Here is a 22,344-nt window from a genome sequence, read left to right as displayed (position 1 = left end):
TCAGGCCATTTAACCGCGGGCGGAGCGAACCTGGGTACGCCGTAAATTCTAGCTCCGCGATCGAGCTATATTGCGTTCCGTCTGAAAGAAACGGCGCAGAAGTGTATGCGCACGTTCGACTTTTGAGGAAAAATGTCTTACACCCCGCTCTCCTCACATCGTTGCCAGTTCTAGTAAACTATCAGTAAAATTAGACGTTGCAATATTTCCACTGAGTTTTATTATAACACTACGCGTTTCGTCGTTATAAACAACATTATCAAGTGTAACATAAGTCTTAAGAGTTCCTACTTATTTTGCACTTGATAAGGTTGTTTGTAACGACGAAAAGCGTAGTGTCATAATAAAATTCAGTGGAAATATTGAAATGTCTAATTTTACTAGCATTAAGAACTTCCACCATAACGTGCATCACAGCATACAAGATATAACCTATCAGTTAGATCCTGGGAGGTTATGTGAAGTACTCCATAACTCTTTGAGTATTTACCCTAGGTACAGTTACTACGCATTGACTGTCCTCAACTTTATTGAATTGAATGGAAATATACAACCTTTGTAAAAATTAGCAGATTTATTTATTTGGTACGCCACGTTTCGAGGCCATGGCGTCATTTTCGAAACGCGTCGTATCAAGTAAATCTATGAAAGTTTACAGTGGTTGTATTCTCATTCAGAATTAATTTTTACCTAGTGAAAGCCGAATAGAATGATTTCTTTAGTTTATTTTTACCTGATATTATACGACATCTGCTCTTTGCCTCTGGGCCTTTAAGCTCTGAATTATAATGACTTTTATCTTCTGGCTGCAAATATTGTAGAAAATGGAGTGCAATGTGAGAAAATGGAGATCAATATCTTGCACCTACTTGTCTGTTTCATCTATTCGATTTCCGAGTAACTGTCGGAGATAGTTGAGGCGCGAATAATGTTATTGCAGTCTTTTTATTATTATGCCATGTCCTTGCTTTCTTCGCTATGTACCTATACTTATTTTGTTTTCAAAATATTGCAGGGTGAATTACTGACTATTACGGGCATTGAGAATAATAGATAATAATAATAGTTAATAATAGCTAAACCAAACCCCCCAGTATCAGTTGCTCCTAGAACCTCCTAGCCTTAATTCCTTAATTTAAATCATGAAGAGAATTCATGTTTAAGTTTATTTCATCATGCACGTTGAAGTTATACATTGAAACGGAAAAAAACCGTGTACGTTAATTTACGTAATAGAGTGGCAACAAACCTAACTCTAATAATCATTATATAACATCTAATACTGGTACCTAGCTTCAGGAAAATATGGCGGATAAATTGGCTTGCCGGTGTGAACTGTTTATACCGCAATCAGGGTGACGAGATGCAAAATATTGATACTGATACCGATGTACTTGTACAAAAGTTATTTAATTACTCTCTACCAATAACAAATTGTACAACTGGTAAATATCCCTTTTTGATACAAAAATGATCATTTTCGACCCATAAAAGATATCACCAGTGGTATATCTTTGACATAAGTGATACCAAAAATAAGTCCCTATGTTAACTTCCTTTGTCAGTTTCTGGGGTATTTTGCTAAGTGGGTTTTTGTTGAAGGTGTTTACCCTAATTTCCTCCTCTCCTTCTTTGCTGTAATTGCAGATAGCGCTGAGGAGGAGGAGGAAGAGGGGGGCGAGGATGAGGAGGGTGGGGGCCCAGGGGGGGGCCGCCCCCCCGAGGACGCGTCGAGGGGCCGGGCCTCTTCGCTGGTCGGAGCCCTGAGGAGGCAGAGGCCCATCACCATGGAGGACGACGAGGAGGAGGAGGAGCGAGGAAAGGGCCCTAAGGGCCTTCTAGGGTCCTCCGCCCCGGGCGAGGACGTGGAGGCGCAGGGCTACCCCCGCTCCTACCTGCCCACGCTGCCCGTCGAGAAGCCGCCTGGGCTGGACAAGAAGGTCAAGGTAGGATCACATTTCATCTTCTTTATATAAAAGATGCAGTTTCTGGTGTAATTCGGTTGAAATTTTTCAACCCCTCACCTCATTTCAGAAAAAAAGCAACATTTGATAAACCCTATAAGTAAGAGAGTTTGTTACCTCCCTTCTCAATGAGTGCTCATATACATGGAACTTTCTCTTTGATGATTCTTAGAAAAATTTCGATTTCGCGCGATTTTCGAAAAAAAAAATGGTTATGCGCGATGGAAAATATTATCAAAAAGTGTTTGCAGTCAACAATATATATCACCTGTGTTATGATTAATATCATTCAACTTATTTGCATGAGAAATAGGTTGAAAATTAAAGAAAGGCTCACCCAAACTTAAGCAAAAAAAAACAATGTCCAATCGAAATCCCCATTTCAACATGTCAAGCGATTCGGCTAGAGAAAGATATATTAGACGGAAATAAACTTCAATGCGATCAAATTTAAGAAAAAAGGAGGCTGTTATGCAATAATTTTCACTGTAATATTTTTGCTCAAATAATTTCCATCGTTTTCTAACGACTGCGGCAGGGAGAATCAAGCGAGGACATTTGAAACTATGCCTCATTCAATGAACACTTTTAGCAGCTGTGTAACGTAAATCAGCCACTGAACTACTTCCCACCAGTTGCGTGCGTTGAATTCATGGAAAAAAATTCGTGACATTGTTGTTTCTATCATGACACATACTTACCTGCATCTTTTTCAAAGTTATTTTTCATAATATATTGACGTTGTATAAATATTTAGCCATTAATTTCACGCATATAAAATCATTACCAATGGGGCCATTAGAAATTGATGAATTCTAAAAGGCGCCCACATGGATGACGTGGCCGTGAAAATTTTTTGGATTTCACTTCTGGTAAGGTCTTCCATATATCCCTCCAACTTTTCGATGTGTAATTCGATACGGCATGGATGACATTGGATTCCTGAATCCATGATGGTCGAGTTGCACATTGAATATTCGGAAGGAGATATGGAGGACCTTACCCAGCGTGAAACCCGAGAAGTCTTCGCGGTCATTGCTCGCCGAGAAAAAAACAGACATTAGGTCGTGACGCGATGGACCCAATATTTTTTATCTTCAAGTCGGTTGAGTATGATTAATAAGATTCTGGACCTCTATCATGTATGTTGTTACCATATTTCCTGAGCAATCTCTCGGTCAGTTTTCGTTAGTAAAATGTTTTCATTTTATTTAAATTTATCTGTTTTTAAAGGTGACTATTTATCTATTTTACTGAAAATGGCTGTTTCGTGCATATTATCTTTTCAAGTAATTTTTTTCGTGTTTAGAGAAGAATAGAAAAAATCTAATGAATCAATACAGTTACTTGAACAAACAGTTATAAAAAAGTTTACTTAAATAGATTATAAAAAAAATAATTACCGTAAGATTTCGATGTCTGACGCTTGAACGGGGGGGGGATATACAGGAATTGCCATCAGAAAAAAATGACCCTAAACCGGGAATCGAACCACGGTCCTTGAATGACCTAATATGTAATACCATGTGAATTGGTATGCTGGCCATATAAAATCAGCAACTTGGGTAGCGTTATGGCTTGCTCAGTGGCTCGGGAAGCTGAAGGTCCGTGGTTTGGATCCAGCTCCAGAGGAAATTGTCTTATGGTGACTCATGTACGAGGAAAGCTACCATTCAGATTTGTTTTCACTTTTGCCATTGATGGCTTTAGAAGAAGTTGCGATGCGGGTGAATACAATTATCTCATATTAGTACATATGACTCCTTCGGTAAACCGTCTGCCAAGCATTGCGTTTCCTCACCTTATAATCCTGTATAATATTAATATCTTCTAATAGCAATAAAGGCCCGTATTTGCTACCCCAGATTATTCCTCATATTGGTGGATAAAAGTTATTTTATTCCTTTTTCCAGTTTATTTCACAAATTATATACGAAAAACTAATATTTTTCCTAGTATTGGTTCTATTTGTTTAATGATTAAGGTTTATCTCAGACAATAATGGTGTACATTTGGCACGTCTCGTAAAGTGCCATTTTTTGCACACGTCTTCGTTGCTAATTTCATTTCACGTAATGCTCACTGGTGCATAATTTTGTAGACAATGAGCAAGGCTTTGCTCCTTTTACAATGGTATGAGTGCAAATTAATTAACCATAACTTTTAATAATATAGGAAATGCTCACTAATATGGTCACTCGGAAAGGTCAGTATGAACAGAATAAAAATATAATTTCCGTTATTCATCAAGATTAATTTTATATATTAAACATATACGGGGAATCGTGTGCTTAAAGGGTAAATTGTTTTGTGCCCTGTATTGCAAAAGAATATCACTGATGAATTCACATTTTGATTCAATTTTTGGTAGTTAATCACTATTTTTTTCGGATTTGAAGACTTGCTAACCCATGTAAGAGACTTTTGGGTAAAAGATGTTACTGTGTTTCCTGTAGCTAAGTATAGAATTCGATCGGAGGCCTCGTACGACTATGTGGAGCCATTTATTTCCTATAGCTACTATTTTGAGTATTTATACTAACAATATTCGTTTATTGCGTTTAGCATACGTGATTCCCCTAATCCACATAGGTTGTCAGAGGGTTCCACACGTATACATACCATGCGGCAAATTGCAGAAAGATATACAATCCACTGAACAACAAATCATATTAATAAAACTAGTGAACATCAAATATGAAGAATATATTCAGGTATTCCACCTTTTGAAGACGCACGTAACGAGACTTTTAAACGTAACTAGTTCAAAATTTATAACTTTTTCCAATAATCAGGCATATACCTCTTTCTTTACTTCTGCCAATCCTTTCAGATCTCTAGGGTCTTCAGGAATGCAATTAAAAATGTCCGGTTAATAGAATTTTGCTAACCTTTTATTATATAACTTGCATTATCGATAAGTAAAATTTCTATTTGACTTGCAGTGTGATTTTCAGATTATTTCAGATATTTTCGTGATAACATTTTAATGACAAGGTAGCTTGCATGCACGTTTTATTTTCTCTCCTCCCGCTTGTCGTTTGTTTTAAGAGGCTTGGGAAATCCTCTCCTCCACCTATCTCACATTCTCCTGAGGGTATTTTCAATATTCTTCTGTTTTTTCTCTCCTCCGTCTCCTCGTCTGAGAGTGGTGGGGTTGAAGGAGAGCATGGGGTTGACGGCAGCCGCCATTGAAAAAGAGGGCCCAGGGATCCAGAGCTCTGAGATTGATTGATGATCCCGCTGGTTGCTTCATTATCGGTTGAGGGGAGGGGAAGTTTTGAGCATGGAAGAGGCGTGAGGAGGGGTTAGGGGGAGGGGTAATAGAGGAGGTTGAGCAACCCACGCGAATCCCGCGGAGCGTGGCGATGACAAATACGCGATCGCAAATGAGGTCGTTCAGTTGTCTGTTTACGTCTAAACTTACTTTGCACCCTTCTACCCCCCACGTCGCTGTTTCGCGTTGGGTGAGGTTTTCCCATCTCATGTCACGGTGTCTTCTATTACGGGTATAAAATAGAACGTTTTTCTGTGCGTGTTTGTGCCGTTATTGTAATCAAATCAACAGTCACCTTTATATTGCGTGGATATTTGGAAGATAAAATAAATAAAAATGCCAAAATCAGGGATTTCTTTTCGTTTAGATAATTTCTGAGCCTTGAGAAGCTCGAAGGAGCGTAGTGTGTTGAATCTATTGGTTGTGTAAAACTAAGGAATAGACTTATTGATAAACAAGAATGTAAATCAAAGGAATGAAAATGGGGAATGATTGAAAGGCTTTTGAAACATTATTGATATGGTATGGTATTTGAAGGAGATCGACAGCTAGGGGTCTTTTGCGCCAGGAGGGAAGGGTAAGTAAGGAAGGGTGGAGAGAAACCCGTCGTCATTATTTGCCTGCTCTGAACGAAAGTCGGCAAGGGGATCACGGTTTAACGTCCCATCCGACGGACGGAGAGTTGCACTTGTAATGTCCTCCAAACATCATTCAAGCAGGGAATGGACAGTCTTTGAAAAATATACGCCAACGCCAGGATTTAAACCCGAGTCCCCGGGGTGGCAAGTCAACAATGTAGCCACCACACCAACCCGATCCCCAGCGTTTTTCCACCTGGTTTTTATTTATTTTTGAAAAGAAATTTTCATGACTTTTCCGGAAAATAATGGGTTAGATTGATGAGCAAGAGTTATCTTGCCTTTGCTTTTTGTCCTCGGCTTTTTTCCATGCTTCGTCATCAAATAAGGTAGAAAGGATTACATGCTACAGATATGCTGTAGTGGTTATGTATCCGATATTATTTGATTTAAATGTCAGAATATTAGTTTGGTATACATATTTAATTCATAAATAGATGATGAAAGCACTTTTTTGGCTGTGGCTAACGTGTGCATGAACACATTTATGTTAATAACTTAACTAAATCAATAAATATATTTATCTAAAAAGATCGTAAATGCCCATCAATTTCTGACAGAAACGTCAAATTGCTACATATGTCTTTAATAACTTCGTTTATATCTACATATAAATTTTAGGTCTTGAGAACAATATCACAATACTTAAATGAATTAAAGAATATTTTTGACTGTGAAAAATGCTGTTTTGAATTATTGATGAGACACAAGGAAGATCTAAGATATGTATAAAAAGATGTGTTTGAAAACATAGGTACAGTGCTGATGGTATGGCATGGAAAGTTGAGAGTCAGAGCTTAGTGGAAATTGCTGAATTATTTGTTTTGCCATCATCGGTATATGCCTGTATCAAGTAGAAAAGTATCGGATAATAGAAAAGATTTCCGTTACCGTAAAGATTATTTCAATTGCAGCTCTGTGTTCAAACAGTAAGAGGTAGGTATCATTCAAACTTGTCTGCAAGCATTACTCAAAGATGTAGTTTTTGTGGTTCTAAAGTCTCGAAGTAGAATAAAGGTTAATTTATTTTGAAAAGCATAATTTTTGGGTGGAGGGTATCAAATTTTGAAGGGGGTGAAAAAATACCTTTTACTACCAAATTACTACATGTGTCTTTAATTACTTCGTTTATCTCTACGTATAAATTTTAGATCTTGAGAACAAAATCATAAAACTTAAATGAATTAAAAATATTTTTTGGCTGTGCAAAATGCTGATTTGAATTATTGATGAGACACAAGGAAGACCTAAGATGTGTGTACAAAGATGTGTTTGAAAACATGGGTACAGTGCTGATGGTATGGAATGGAAAGTTGAGATTTTTAATACGGCTTAGTGGATGTGCTCAGTTAGGATATATGAACACATAGGTACAGTTTTTTGATGAATAAATTGGAATTAAAATACGGTTCATTTAGTTTTATAGGCGTTTCATAACTTTTATACACAATTCATATCGAAAAAATAGGATTTATTTGTGAAAATATAGCAGAGAAAATGCCTCTACGTGCTAGTTACTTACATGCTGGTAAATAGTGGGTTATATAAATGTTGCAGAATCTTTTTTTAGAAAAGACGTAGGAAAAAATCTTTTCTTATCTTCCACACTGTCATGTAATTTCTGACCATGGTATTGGCACAGGTTTGGTATGGTTTTGTTGCCTATTATGTGATAATCAAAGTACCTTGATAATGACATAATGAACTAAGTCAGTGAATTTTCTATTCCTCTTTCGTGGTCCCACAAAGAGTGATCTACTTGTAATTTAGTCTCACGAGATTCCGGGGAAGAGGAAGGATAGGATAGGGAGCAATACTGCCAGCGAAAGATTCCTCTGTGGAGTGAGTCGGGATGAACGGCGCAGCGAGCAACGCCTCTACCGTCGATTGGACGAAGCATGAACGATTTCGCGGTCTCCGCGCGAAAAAACGGCTGCCGTTCGAAGCAATCAGCATTACTCTTGAGATACCAGGATTATTTCAAGTTTTAAGCTCAATTTTGTCGCTGCGGAGAAATTGGTTTGATTTTGTTTGGTGCAGACTATTTAAATAATTCTATTTCATCAAAAAATAAAACCTGTTGACTTCCTTTGAAGTAAGTATCTATTGTTCGCAAAAGAAATGAGTGAAAACAGTCCCCGTGTTGTTTATGCCGAATTCAGTAATGAGTAAATTGGTATGTAGAAATATGGAAGGAACGAATGATATTAAACCGAAGCTTAATAAAGAACTTCCTAATAATCTAATAATGCATTAACTATGGCCCAGAAATGCTTTAAATTCCCGCTGTTTCGGTATAACGGAGGAGACTTCAAGCTGAGGACGATTTGATTACGCTGTCATATTTTTTAAAGCTTTATCAATTACTTCTATCCATTGGTCGTAATATTTCGACCTTCAATAGAAATCATATTCAATCCATCGACAAATAATTTCACCCATCAATTAAATGAAACTTGAAGGAATGCGACGTGATTCGTCAAAAACTGCTATGAGCAAGCGTAAGTATTACTCTGCTTCTATACGGATTTGGGAGTGCAACGCGGATGCTACGTTCTAGGATTTATTTACTTGACCAATTGAGAACACTTATACCTCAGAGTGACGCGCTGAATAATATTTTACTACCACAATACATTCCCATGCCTTACAGAAACAATAAAGGAAGAGTTAAACTTACCGAACAGATGTGAATAGGTAGTCACTGCATTATCTCGGTCTTCGGGGTGAAGCAGCGTTGAGTTGTCACTGTTCATATATACGGCAGACGTTTTGGTGGCCAATCAGCAATCCATCTTTTTTCCGAAGACGAAATAGTGCAGTGATTAATTTTAACCGCAGTAACCTACCTTTTAGATGTGGATAGGGACTCGTTTTTCCCCTCAGAAACAGATAAATATAAGGAATATTAGGACGTATACAAGTGATCTTAGCAGCGCTGGCCTTGATTATTGTACTTGATAAATATGCAGGTTAACACCTGTGTCCTACACCATCTGCTATATGCTTTTCATGCGGCTTTCGGGGTAGTTTTTAAGTGTGGTTATCTTCACATTTGCCTTTCCTCTTTCCATATACCCACTGTATCTCACGCTTTGGGTGAAAATTGAGCCCAGTGGAAATGTGTGTTTAAGCGCAGCCCCTGCATTGCTGATCCATGAAGAATTAATGGGATTAGATGGAGGATGATGCAGTGGGCTGGAGAGACCTAGCAAACAACTCCCAAGGTTTGTTGACTCGAGATAATTATGCAGCGTAGATATTCAAATCTCAATTAAACTCAGTGGATTGGGTTGTCGAGAGCTTAGTCTTTATAAGATCTTTGCCAGAGCTTGCATCTCGGACTTTTTTGTACGTGATGCCATCAATGAACTTCATAAATGCAGACGTTGTAATGTAGATTACTTCATAACCGACTAGCCCACTTAAAATCCACGTTTCATGGAGACTTTTTGCGTTAGCCCTTTATGTCCCCAGTGTTGCTTCTAAGCAACATCATAAATGTTTCAACTTCCAGCTCTATTTAAGCGATATCTAAACTAAATATTATTTTGTTGTGTAAGCTTTAATGACGAAAAATTTAGCTGCCAGGATAGTTATCATAGAGAATAAAATTTTCAAGTGTTCAAAATGAAAAATCATGAAATTTGATTTCTCCCAGAAACAGCTCTGGGTTAGAAAGGGTTAGGATTAAATTATTTGAAAATGATCGCTTACGTTAGCTATCTTCGTACACACTAAAATTTAGCGTACGGACAAAAAGAAAGTCACTGTGAAACAAATATTGAAATTTTGTCTACACTTATAGGAAATTTTTTATGCTAAACTGCGATAAACGCAGATGATGCATACATAACGGTAGTTAGCGGACCGTAGATTATCAATGGTGGCACGTAAAAGTGAACGGCAGCATTGATGAACTAGTAAGTTCTCCTATGATGGACGTAATAAGTAAATACCCTTGCTGTAGCGAAGGATTTTCCTGTAAGCAATTGGAATTTCATTGAGGCGCACACCGATGGAATTCAAGAGTCCTTTTTTAAAAACATGCGGGTAAATTTCATTCGAAACGTAATCTATCTTACCTAATTGTATTGCCCTCGTATTTGCTTCGCAAGCTTGAAAATACGTCGGTCATCAGTATATTTTCTCCATTCTGAAGGTAAACTGACTTTATAATCGAAGGAATTAATAATTTATGAACATCCACCACCGTAAAAATGGAGGATTGATAAGACATTGAGACGAAATATTAAATATTTTATGGCATTCGAATCGTGGCAAAGAATTTCTAATCAGCGCACAACGATGCATTCTGTTCTGGAGTGTTTTTTAATATTTAAATGAATTTAAAAAAATTATAGTGGCCAATTATTTTGCTCACGTATGATTTTTCCGCCTTTAGATTGCAATGTGACCTTATCATGTTCTGTATGTCTCTGAAACGTTATCGGTGTCTTAATTTGAATTCAAACGGTCAACTTGTCATAAAATTTAATACCTTTGCCTAATAATAATTACCTAGCTGAGTTAGTTCGTTTCTTTAAGATTTGTGTTGTTTTTCAAATTGAGACAAACTTGTAAATAATTCACAATATTCTTGAGTTTTGGCGATAACATTCAGAGGGGAGCAAATCGAAGCGTGTTATACATCTCATTTTTTAAGGGGTTTAAAGTTATTTGAAAGACATTAGTATTCAATATATTTCGCTCCACTATGATATTATATGCTTGTCAATATAGTTTTGCTGTATTATGCTCATAATTACCTTTGGAAGGTCGTCGTTTTCTTTGAAAACTTCCAAAAGATAACGTGTATAAAAATTGAATGCCTTTGCAATAGCTGAGCGTGTTCCCGCCATAAGTCTGAGTGCTAAGGTAACAAATCGAGTCACACTTATTAATATTTCATGATATTTGCGAATAAATTGAGCTCGTCTCGTGGTTTTATCGCAACGTCTTTGTCATGGTGTCCTCAGTGGCATGGCTTTGTCATCGCATTCCCTATCTTCGTCACATATTGTCTTCAAACTTCGTTTCCACTCGGGCTGATCTAGATGGCATCTCACGAAATTGCATCCGTCACATCTTCCCCTACCGCACTCTCTTTTTCCATCTCTTCCATGATTTTTATCTCACGGCGAACGTCCCGATCCCAACGTGTCTCGTCTGAGATTACGCGACCGACGGTATCAGTGCTGCCATCAGAGACCCGGGCGGAATTCGGTGGCGTGGGACGAGGTGGGTGTCAGGAAATTTGAAGTGCGTTGCGGTATTGTCGAGTTTACTGTTCGCGGCACATGACATGACTGCATCCAGTACGGTATAAAATCAGGTCTTTATCGTAGTGCTTGATAAAGGGAAGGGGAGCTGTAAAATAAGTCTAAACGGATAGCGTACTCTGAATTTTCGAATTAAGTAAGGCTGTAAAATGATGTTCTTTTATTTTATTTATAATTATACCAAATAAGCATACATCGGCGTATTCCATCGGGGTTTTCAACATGTTGACCCTTTCTAACCCAGAACTACGTCTGGGAGAAATGAAATATCAAGAAATCTCATTTTAAAAATGTGAAAATGTTCTAATGAATTTAAATAATTGTGACAGATACATATTTTACCATTAAACTATACACCAAAAATAAAACGTAGTTTAAATGTTTCCTGAATAGAGCTGAAATGAGTTGTAATTGCACAAGCACAAATATCCATGCCCTTGATAGGAGCAACATACCCAGGCGGAACTCGAACTCGCGATCTCTTGTTTGGCAGATGAGGACTTTACCCCGGCGTCACCGAGGCCGACAAATCTTTTGAAATTGAACTGTTCCATGTGTATGAAATGTACAACATGAAAGAAAAAATGACTAACGACGTAAAAGCCGCACTTGCCCTCAACATTTGCTATACCTCCACCCTCTTCAGGATATAAAACATTATACCCAATAAATGTGTCGACTCTGAGGAAGTGTCCAACATCAATTGTGAAACTGTTGGTTAATATTTTAAAAACGCAGCGTGGTTTTACCCGAAAAGAACATCAGAGGGCACCACGGACTGCAAAAGTTTTCTACGATTCTTTTTTTATTCCACTTTTGTACACTTTAACCGGTAATTTTTTTTCCTTCTCCATTTATTAGAACGTAAATTGGTTAAGCAAAGAATACCTGCCGCTGATACTCACGACGTTGCATTGAGATTTTTCATTGATGATATCTTTGTCAATTGAACACAGCATTCAAAACGTAAGTGATATCTTTGGACTTCATTTTTATTTCTATTTCCTCCTTGAAGTTAGCACGTATTCTTCGTCTTATCTACGGTAAACCATGTGATTTTAGCGCACACAATTTTCATGCGTGGAGCTTTTTGTCAATTATTTAGCCTGATTCACAGGTCTAACTTGGCTAATTATCATTAGTTACTCACAGCTCCTAAATCTATGTTTTGAATTCGATGTCTTTGATTTTTTTCAACGCTTAAATCAGGTAACTGCAGAAGAAAAATAATATTTAGTACGAATGAAATCTCATTTTGTGAAAATAAAACAGTTATACCGACGAAATGTATATAGCTATGTGTTATTTTTTGTTTTAGTATTTCTGAAACATTGGGAATGATGTGTTCACCAATGTTATCCATTTTGGAAAAAAATCATATATTCAATTGGAAATGATCGGTTATATCTTATATTTTATCATAGAAAACGCGGCAAATACAGGCGCCTAAGTGGAGAACTGACCTTCGGTTTGAATAATTTGATGAGACTGAGTGGACAATTAACAATTCCTGAGGCACAGCCTTGCACATTAGTGATATAATATGATTGCTGCGTTTTTTTTTATATTTCACCCTCAGGACGAGATAGCAATACATGTGAATGGTTCGGGGAACGCATTTTACTCTAAACATAAACAGGCATTTGATATTTTTTATGTTGATCGTGTGCGGTTTTATGAATCAGTGGATTGTTATGTTCGGATGGATTAATGAATCCACTACGCATCTAACTGCTGGATTAAATTTTATTCTGCAATAACTTGTACCTTACCTTGCAATTAGAAGAGTAGGTTTAGATATTATAAGGGTGAATAAATAAGGCTAGGCTTGCATTGAAAGATGAATAAAAAATATTTTGCTGATAGTCAGCAATTAATTCGGTGGAAGAAAATGCGTTTCTTCCGGCATGAGACACAAAACATGGCTTAATATAGTGAGTGGTAATTGCTTGAAATTTTTATCCTCGCATTTTCTTTCTACTTTTGCGTAGGATAATTCAATGTTAATAAAAATGTGCAATTAATATCACTTTAAAAGTATTATAGCCTCTCCTTTTATTATCACCAGCTATTAAATACAGAGTGCCAATTAATTCTTAGCCATGGGTCGTGGAAATATACGGTAGCATGGCAATTATCTAAGAAGACTTGGCGACCACGTGTTATTTTTCTTCAAGGTCACTCTGGAACTCCATTTCTCGTTATTTGAGTCAACAAGAGAATTTTGTGACCGTAGCATCAGTGAGAAAGGCTTCGAAAAAAGTAATTTTCTTAATGGAAGGTAGCTAATATCCTAGCCGTATTCGGCAAGATTGTTTTTATGCTATTTTATAGTTATTCAAATTGTGCTTACTTTTCAGCATTCACACAATCATGGAGTAATTAATTCTTAATCTGCAAGAAGATTTTTATAGAATGAGAATAATCATTAATTTCATCGTTTTAATTGGTATTTACCCACTTTTTGACTTAAAACTTATGCTTTTTTTGCTTTTCAAGGATACAATTACTGTTCTGTTGATTATGACATTCTACCACGTAAGCAAGGGCACATTGGTGAACTTAATTACACTATTATGAATCTGTATGGAGTCTGATGCTATAATAATATTTAGGAAAAGAAAGAAAGCCAAAAATACTAAGGGCACCAGCATGATCACTAGTGATAAATTGCTCAAATACCTTATCAGGATAATGATTATTTAATCATAGCGGAGATTAAGAATTTAAAAATGTGGCAAATTAGGCATGCCGTGACGAGCCACGATAACTTTACGGAGTAACTCACATTGCACAAAATGTGCGAACATTCCACAGAGAAAAAAGAGTATCGCTTTGACCGGAATTCGAACCCGGATCCACCGATTTCCGGTCGATAATTTGAGCCAGTTTAGCCAACGTTCAATTTCTAACTATTCTGCATTCATCTTTAGTGATATTCCCGGTGACTAACCGGTGATTAACACTAGAACCGCGGAGGGGGTCAAATTGACCCCTTACGATTTTCAACATGTATATTTCACACTTAATTTTTTTTTCACAAACCTGACATTTTCTGACTTTTAATGAATTGTAGAAAGGCGTATTCGTGCGAAATTCCGACGCTCTAGGACTATTTTTGTGAACACTAGACAACAATATACCTAGAACCGCGGTAGGGGTCATTTTGACCCCTGCTCTGTTGTCGTTCCCGAACTTTATATTTTCGAAGCAGAAATTCACCGCAAGCGTTATTTTCGAAGGTCGAATGTATGGGAATGGCATGGATTACCTCTGTCGTTTCTTATTAGGCCGCAGATAAAGGCAACCTGCCCAGCGGACGCCTGAAAGAATGTGAGAGTCGAGCCGCGTAGAAATGGATCTACGCGAAAATTTCCGGGCACCCCCCTTTCCTCGGCTACCCCCACTCAAGGCTCCTTCCTTCTCCTACCGTGCCTCCCCTACCAGTGTGGCGTCATTGTAGTTGCCAGCTCAATTACATGAATTACAATGTAATACTTCGCAATTCACCCGAATTCATCAGTTTGCGCGGTAGTTCGTCTCGCCCGTTCGATTGTTGCGCTGCATCGCTCAGCGCTGAACGAAGGGCAATACCGTTTCAAGGGTGATACTCCATTCAACGCCCAGCGATGCGTCGGTCAAAGGGATACACCGCAGACCAGGTCGTTCGTATTCTCGAGCAACTTCAGGATGTGCCTGAGGATTGCTCTGAGGCGGAGGATGATCCTGTTGTAGTGTATGACGGCGGCGTTGACGCCGAGGAAGACAGTGAAGAGTCCTTGACTGAAGATTCAAGCGAAGACACTGGTAAGTTTCCTAATTTTTATTTTACTCGCATTCTTTGATAACTGTTACAAATCTATTTCATAAAGCATTTATTTTGTTTGGTACAGGTAATGAAGGTGAGGAGTACGTTCCCTATCAGCCGCCAACCACCCGCACACTACGACGTGGACGTGGTCCCCAAATACAGCCTCCCGTGGACCAAGTCGCGTCCACAGTTCCTGCTCGAGGGATGGGGTCTCCCTGGAACTGCCCAGGGCCTCTGCCGTGGTGCTCGGGGCCATCGAGGACGTGGGGGTGGCGATGCTGTAGTCGCACCTGCTGAAGACGACGAGCCGCTTGAGTCTGCTGCTGCCGCTCTCGTGGCCAGGTACGAGGACGAGGTGGTTCTCGCCGGGGGCGAGCTAGTCTTCAATCTTCTTCTTCACTGAGGGTGATGTTCGCTCAGCATGGGATTTGGTGATAACTGCAACTATGCTGAAGCACATGAAGATGTGCACGGAAAATCGGGCTCGTGAAGAAAGTGGGGAGGACTGGTCGGTATCTATGGATGAACTGGAAGCTTTCATTGCAGTTTTGTATGCACGTACGGAGCAAGGAACTTGGAGCTTGACTTGACATTCTTCATTACTGTATGCTTCTCTGCACCAATAAAAGTGTTTCTTTTTTCTTAAATAAATTTACATTTTTCCCCCATCCTCAGCCGAACATATAGTAAAAATGTGAAAAACGCATTATTTGTGCAAGGCAAGTAGCCTATCTAGCGCTTATACCGCCCACATATCATTCAAATTTCATTGTAAATCTCAGATAATTCATTTCACATAGTGCAGTATCCAAAAGAAACCCAAAATACTAAAAATATGGCAAGAAAAGGCGAGGGGTCAAAATGACCCCCTCCGCGGTTCTAGGTATACGAAAAAGTCCGCGGTTCTAGTGTTAATAGGTGTAATGTGAGCGTGCTGAGGGCAATGCGCTTAAGATGGCCCATCGGTCCCGCCCTCATTGAATTTATCGGCTGGGTGAACGTTGACCCATTTTTGCACGTCATCTATCCGTGACGGGATGATCCATCGCTCATGCACGATATGATCTATTGGCCGGGGTCGTCATCTCGGAGCTTGGATTTGCCCTCTTCATCCCCCGAGTAAGCTGCCACCGACGCCGGGACAGCTCCTTCGTGAGACGTCCAACATTTTCTTATCCTGCGAACCCGTGAGAAGATGTCAGCTATAAAACCGGGGTGGCTCGTTCAAGATTTATTTTCTTGATATGAAAAATATCTTCTTTTTCTTACGGTCTCAGGCCGATGAAATCCTTTTCGCGCATCAATATGACGTCTTTCTCGACATTCTATTGTATATTTTTTGCGCGAATCTATTTACGAGAAGCTTTTGGTTGTTTAACCCTTCCGACAGGGTAAAATATTTTGCCAATATTTTATCGGCTTCTTATGTTATTAAAGTTAAAAAGAGTTGTATGTTTACAAATCATAAAAGCGAAAATTGTTTACACCAAAAATAGTTTATGATCTATTCATTAAAGCAACATTTTTTTCATATCAGAAATATCCCGTGTCTATTTTTGAAGAATATATTTCTATTGCGTAGGATATCAGAAGAAAATGACGGGCGCTGTATGGATTAAAGATGAAGCTATTAAAACCGATGCCTCGTTCGGAAAAAAATGACGGATCAACTTTTTCGGTGGAAATCGCTCTAAAATCAGTCGTTTCGTAAAAAGAGGGTGCAATGTATTACCTAGTTGTGTGGAGCTCATCTTGACTTTCGGCTTCTTCAATTAAGAAAAAAACTATAAAATATTTTCTTTTCATTATTTTAAGAAAAATATTCCGCAAAAATCAAAATAAAATCTATGATGAGGAAGATGCCTCTAATGATTGAATTGTTGATTTTTAGCATAAATATTTTAGAAATTTTTTGAATTTTCTGGATTTATTAGCATATTTTGAAAAACATAGCCTGCTACCACGTGAAGGTTCGTAGATCTGATAAGACTTAACTCGCTTTTTATTGCTTCATCCTTGAAACAACTAAATCACACACATAGAGAGCTGTGAATACAAAAATTTTAACATGGGCAGCTGGAGAAAGAATACGAAAATTCATTGTGAAACACGTTATACTTATCTTCTATTAAGTCATAACTATTACTTCTTAGGAGATAGCTATATCATGGCTCCATCATGTTAAACAGTAACCCTTCTAATAATACCTTACTTCCATGTTTTCACCACATCGTCGGTTGGTCGACTATTACTTTTTTCCATTTTAAATAGCTAATTTCTCAAAGATATAGCGCGTATGATGAAGCCTCAGTTAATGAGAATTAGACGCGTAAAACAGTTGATAAATTTTAGCAAAAACAAATTTTGAAAATTGAGAGATACTTCCGTGAATATCTCATGATAGCAGGTAATATTTTTCTAAACATTCTATTGAATTGTTGATCACAATATATAGTGGAAAAAGACTCCATGAATATGAATACATATCTCTTTGAGCCTTCATGCGGTACTTCGGATAATAGTCTCGGTAATATCACGAAATATTTTATTTATTTTGAGTTGATTACTAGTTAGGGAAGTCATTGTGGTACATAATATATCAATAGAAATTTTTTTTTCGATCACCACACCCTTACTATTCAACTAGTTGGTCGATAGTATTATTGTAAAAATTGAAGTGTTAATTTGAAGATTCCAGCATCCCCAGGATTCCTTATTTTAGGGGCCACTAAAGATTAGCAAAGATAGATTGAGGTGAGGGCCAAAAAAGAGCCTCGATCCAGAACCCGACACTAGAGGAACTTATTTTTCACTCGAACTTAACATCAACACTTAACCCAATTTTTGATCCATAATAACCTAGCAAAATTAAAGGAAGGGTAAATATTGAAATGGAGTAGTTTAATTATTTTTCAATGAGTTAAAATATTTTGACTTAGCCTGTTTACGTCGGTATTTTTCTGTGTAAAAAGAGTGGCTACAGAATAAATAAGACTTTATTACGAGAAAAGTTGAAAATAAAAACAAAAATACACTGAATTTACCTTGATTTAATTAGGTTTCTATTACTGCATATTTTCTTAGTAAAACTATGGAATTTATTTCAATAAAGTAGCATCCACAGGCTATTTAGTTATTTTTTAATTGAATGGTGGAATTTATAAATTAATAAATATTCTATAAAATTCATGAATTAAAATGAAAAAATTATAAATAAAAAATATGAAAAAAAAATTATAAATTATAAATATTCTAGATTAATTACCTTACGATGAGATGAAACATTTCTCATAAACATGCCGATGGTATGAAATTTGTTTGAATGCGTACTGTCCAGATGTTAAGCAAGAATATTTTACATGAGCAGGAGTTTATCATCATGAAATATGCAGTGCTAAAATTTGAAACGATGTATTATAATATTTTCCTTTTATTGGTGTATCTATCATTGAATGCTTTTAATTTTTACGTCCAAACTTTTAGTGTATCCTGAGGACAAAAATTACTCCGAATAGGTTCGTTAAAGGTGCCAGGATTATATAAACATTTTAACCATCCGTAAGATATTTTAAATAATCAATTTTTAACTTGGATTAATTAACAGCTCAAGGTTTGAAAATTTTACGCATGTTTAAGAAACTACTTTTGAAGACTTATCCTTGGATACCATCTATGAAAATAAGAAATACATATTTGTACTCACAGTGAAAAATAATTTAGTGACTGTATTTTTTCGTGTTAAAATATTTCAACAGCTCACGTTAAGAGTTCCCCTATTTGTCAACAAATTTTATCTCAATATTTACATTTTTTTATCATGACAGTGCATAAAAGATATATATTTTCTGTGTCAGCATAAAAGAACTGCTGTAAGTTTCTTGTTTCATTTTTTATTTTACTCACCTCCAAAGTTTTTATGAACCTTTAGGCCGTTCATCTATCCAAACACCCACTACCTCCCCTAAAATTTCATGTTGCATCATAAGTCCATGAAAAATATATGCATTTTGTAAACAATTTTACTTGCATAGTTTCTCTCACATTTACACATTTTCTGTATAGCACCTACCACCTATAAAACCTTTAATTTGGCAGGTTTCTGTTTAGTTTAAATGGTCTTAAAGGCGAAATTCTTAATTATATCTAGTGATTTTGGCAAAAAGTCCCAGAGAAGGCCATTTTTCCGGAAAAGTCTCAGATCACTAAAAAATCCTCCAAATGGAAGTCGTAGAAACACATTCCATTTGGAAAAATTCGTGACGATGGTCTCGTCAAACCCCATTCGTCGCTCTTTTTCAAGAGGTCAAAAGAAATTTACCAAGCTCTTCTCCTGCGGTGTTTTTTTCAAACTTTTCTAACTGTCCGTTGAGAAATAATGAACTCTTCCCATGGGCACCATGGTAACTGGCCTTCTGGTAGCTGAGAGAATACTTTGAGAGGGATCCGTGTGACTGCGTCTGATTGAGAGACTCCGCTTTCTCTCGGCCATATATCTTCCTTTAGCCTTCCCTTACCCTGTGCCTGGTCCCTCAAGTTCTTAGCTCGCCACCAAATACACCTGATCCCACTCGAATATTATTGGTCGGCTTCCTCAGAGGAGTGAGATTGGTGCGTGCCTGTTTCTTTTATTTTATCTTTTAAATGAACCTCTGACCCAAGTGCTCGAATTATCAATATTTGATGGTGTTTGTGGGTGTTTTGTATGGCTTCACTAGCCGAGAAAAAAAATACGCATGTATAGAAGTTTTACATTCTCAAATGATTTCAACGAATACCTAGGCTCTACTCAACCTCAAGTATTATAATAGTAATAATAATATTTCATTTATTTTCTTTAGCTCCTGGCCCATGTGAAAGTGAATGCATATCTATTTTTAAAACTCAGAATAAATACATGCATAGATGTTTTACGTGTTCAAATTATTTCGACGAATAGTCTCCACCTAACCTCAAATATTATAATAGTAAATATAATATTTCATTTATTTTCGTGAGACCCTGGCCCATGTGAAAGTAAATGTACTTCAATTTTTAAAAAATCAGGATAAATCCATGCATGAAAAAGGAAAATAACATGATTTCAAACGCATGCACCTTCAAATACGTGCGGACCGCCATTACTATGGAAGAAATTCGATATAAAAATAATGTCGTACTTTAATTTTATTTTCGCGTTTGTGAAAGGAACTAAACTGAAATAATGTTTGAATTCTAAAATATATTCACAGGTCTGCGTTGTACTTGCGCCTTTTTGTGCAATCGGCTTTGCGATCTAAGAGCTGTAAAAAATACTGCAATTGTAGTTCTAGCGCAGTAAAATATCCTAATGAAAGCAAAATTGTTGTTTCGGAATTTTTTTTCAATGTTTTGAAAATTGCACATATTTTACCGGGACATAATTTGAAAATAGAAAACATGAGTCTTAACTTCCTCGGAAACCATTCATCTAATAATTTAAAATTCTAATTATATGAAGAAGAATTTCATTAGGTATAGAATTTGGACCGGTCTCCGCACAAGATTATTGCTGCCGAGATCTCAGAAAACGACTGTTTTACCATTTTAAAGGCGTATTTATATGTCGCCGTTTCGGATTTCAATGACCTTTTACTAATAATGAAGCCAATGATATTTTTCAGAGCTAGGGAAGAATTCCTAAATATTGGTCATCGAATAAAACTAAAATAGTATAACAATCGTAGTTATTGTTATATTAAGGAATATGTGATTGGTATTCATTCACCGCAAAAGAACACAAACAGATCATATACCTATGACCTATTCAAATTATTATTATTATTATTATTTGAAAGCCCTGATTTGATCTAAGAACATATTAATGAACAATGTTTACTCCAGTGACGATCCGCAATTTTGAAACTCTAATTACCGAAATCTTCCATTGCTGAATTCATAGGGCTAGTCCACAAGGTGTCATCATCATCATTGGTCTATTTATTAATACCCAATAATTATTAAGCAGTTACATATCCAGACTCTATATCGTAATATAAAGGTATTTATATTACATTGATATTTATTATTTTTACATGGGGTTATCTCTTTGGTGTGATTAGAAACGTACTCGATAAAAAGGTCGACACATTATTTGATAGGTGGTGATTCATAGGATATTATCCGCGGGGTCATAGCAGAGTAATCATTGAAGGGAAAGTAGATAAGTTGAATAAGGAATATTCCAATATCGTCTTTGTTGGTATTTGATAATGGAGAGGATATTAGCCTCAGGCTCCAAATGTAGTGTGAAGTGAAGATTGCCAATACTTCCTCCATTGTTTCCTCTTGAGGTTTCTTAACTTCCTGTGGATAGTGTAAGCAAGCTCCAAGATGCGCCACTGTGGAGACACGAGCTGATCCCCGTAAGTCGCTACTTTTGAGAGGTGGGGAATGGCTTTCTCACCACACTCCCTCGGCTGAGAGGGAGGAAATCATCCCCGTAAACAAGAGGCTATAAATATCATAAGAGGCTGGGCGCAGCCACATGGTCTCCTCCACGATCCCTTCTATTTCGTCGAATGCACCGCCGCGAAACCTGTGTCACTCCTGACCGCCCTGCGTTCGTTAGTTTGCGGAATCAGAAAGAGATTTTAGTACTCTCAGTTGTATCATATTTCGGAATATTTCGCGGTTTTCGCTTTAACTAAGTTTTTTGTAATATTAACTACGTTCCATAAGTCGTCATTGGAAAGCAACACACTGCAAAGCCCTAAAAAAATATTCTTAATACTTACTGTGCTGACCTTAGTACTATAGATCTGCACCCTAATGCTGGCCATTATCGATAATTTTGTGTTATATCTTTGATGAGTGGAATAGTAGTTTGGTACCATTTTAAAGAATGATTTTTGCTTCTTTTTTTCCATTTTCTCTTTTAGAGGTTAGTCCCACTTAGTTCAAAAATGGCCAAGTACCACTTTTCAAAAGACCGAGTGCGCAATATTACGTCCGTAGCGCGCAAAGTGCTAAATGCGTGGGATCCAAAGCTAATTAAATTTTATTCTTTACATTATTTACAATACTTTTGTGTTTCTTCTTATCAACCAACCTTTGATACGAGAAATAGGTTTTGGTATCGTTAGAATGAATTTGGCTTTTGCGTTCTTTTTTTATTTTTTTTTATTTAGAGGTTAGCACCACTTTTTTGAAATAAAGCATACTACGATTTATCTAAAGACGGATGGCCTTATATTACGCCCATAACACGACAAGTTAAACAACCACCATCAGTTTCCTCAATAGACTCCGCCTATGGAGGAAAGATGTCATTCAGGAAATAGTTAGACTTCTTACGTTTTGCTGCCTTGAATAGTTAAATGTCGAGCAATCAGTTTAAAGTGGATGTTGTAAATTC

General features: G+C 37.1%; 2 protein-coding genes across 2 annotated transcripts in view; both read left to right on the top strand.

Moving 5' to 3' along the window:
- The first annotated feature begins 1,777 nt into the window (after window positions 1-1,777).
- The window catches only part of LOC124162512 (transient receptor potential-gamma protein-like), a 168,406-nt gene continuing 147,839 nt past the window's right edge, over window positions 1,778-22,344 (top strand). Inside the window, exon 1 of the mRNA XM_046539078.1 lies at window positions 1,778-1,946. Coding sequence (XP_046395034.1) covers window positions 1,788-1,946 — 159 coding nt within the window. The 5' untranslated portion in view covers window positions 1,778-1,787. The remainder of the gene's footprint in view (window positions 1,947-22,344) is intronic.
- Window positions 14,620-15,594, top strand: LOC124162514. Its single transcript, XM_046539080.1, has 2 exons — window positions 14,620-14,968; window positions 15,055-15,594. The coding sequence occupies exons 1-2, from the start codon at window positions 14,791-14,793 to the stop codon at window positions 15,267-15,269; spliced, it is 393 nt and encodes a 130-aa protein (XP_046395036.1). The 5' UTR covers window positions 14,620-14,790; the 3' UTR covers window positions 15,270-15,594.

This window comes from Ischnura elegans, chromosome 7 (assembly GCF_921293095.1).
Source record: "Ischnura elegans chromosome 7, ioIscEleg1.1, whole genome shotgun sequence".
NCBI classification, from domain to species: Eukaryota; Metazoa; Arthropoda; class Insecta; order Odonata; family Coenagrionidae; genus Ischnura; species Ischnura elegans.
Note: the sequence above shows the minus strand (reverse complement) of the source record. Positions and strands in the feature narration are given on the sequence as shown.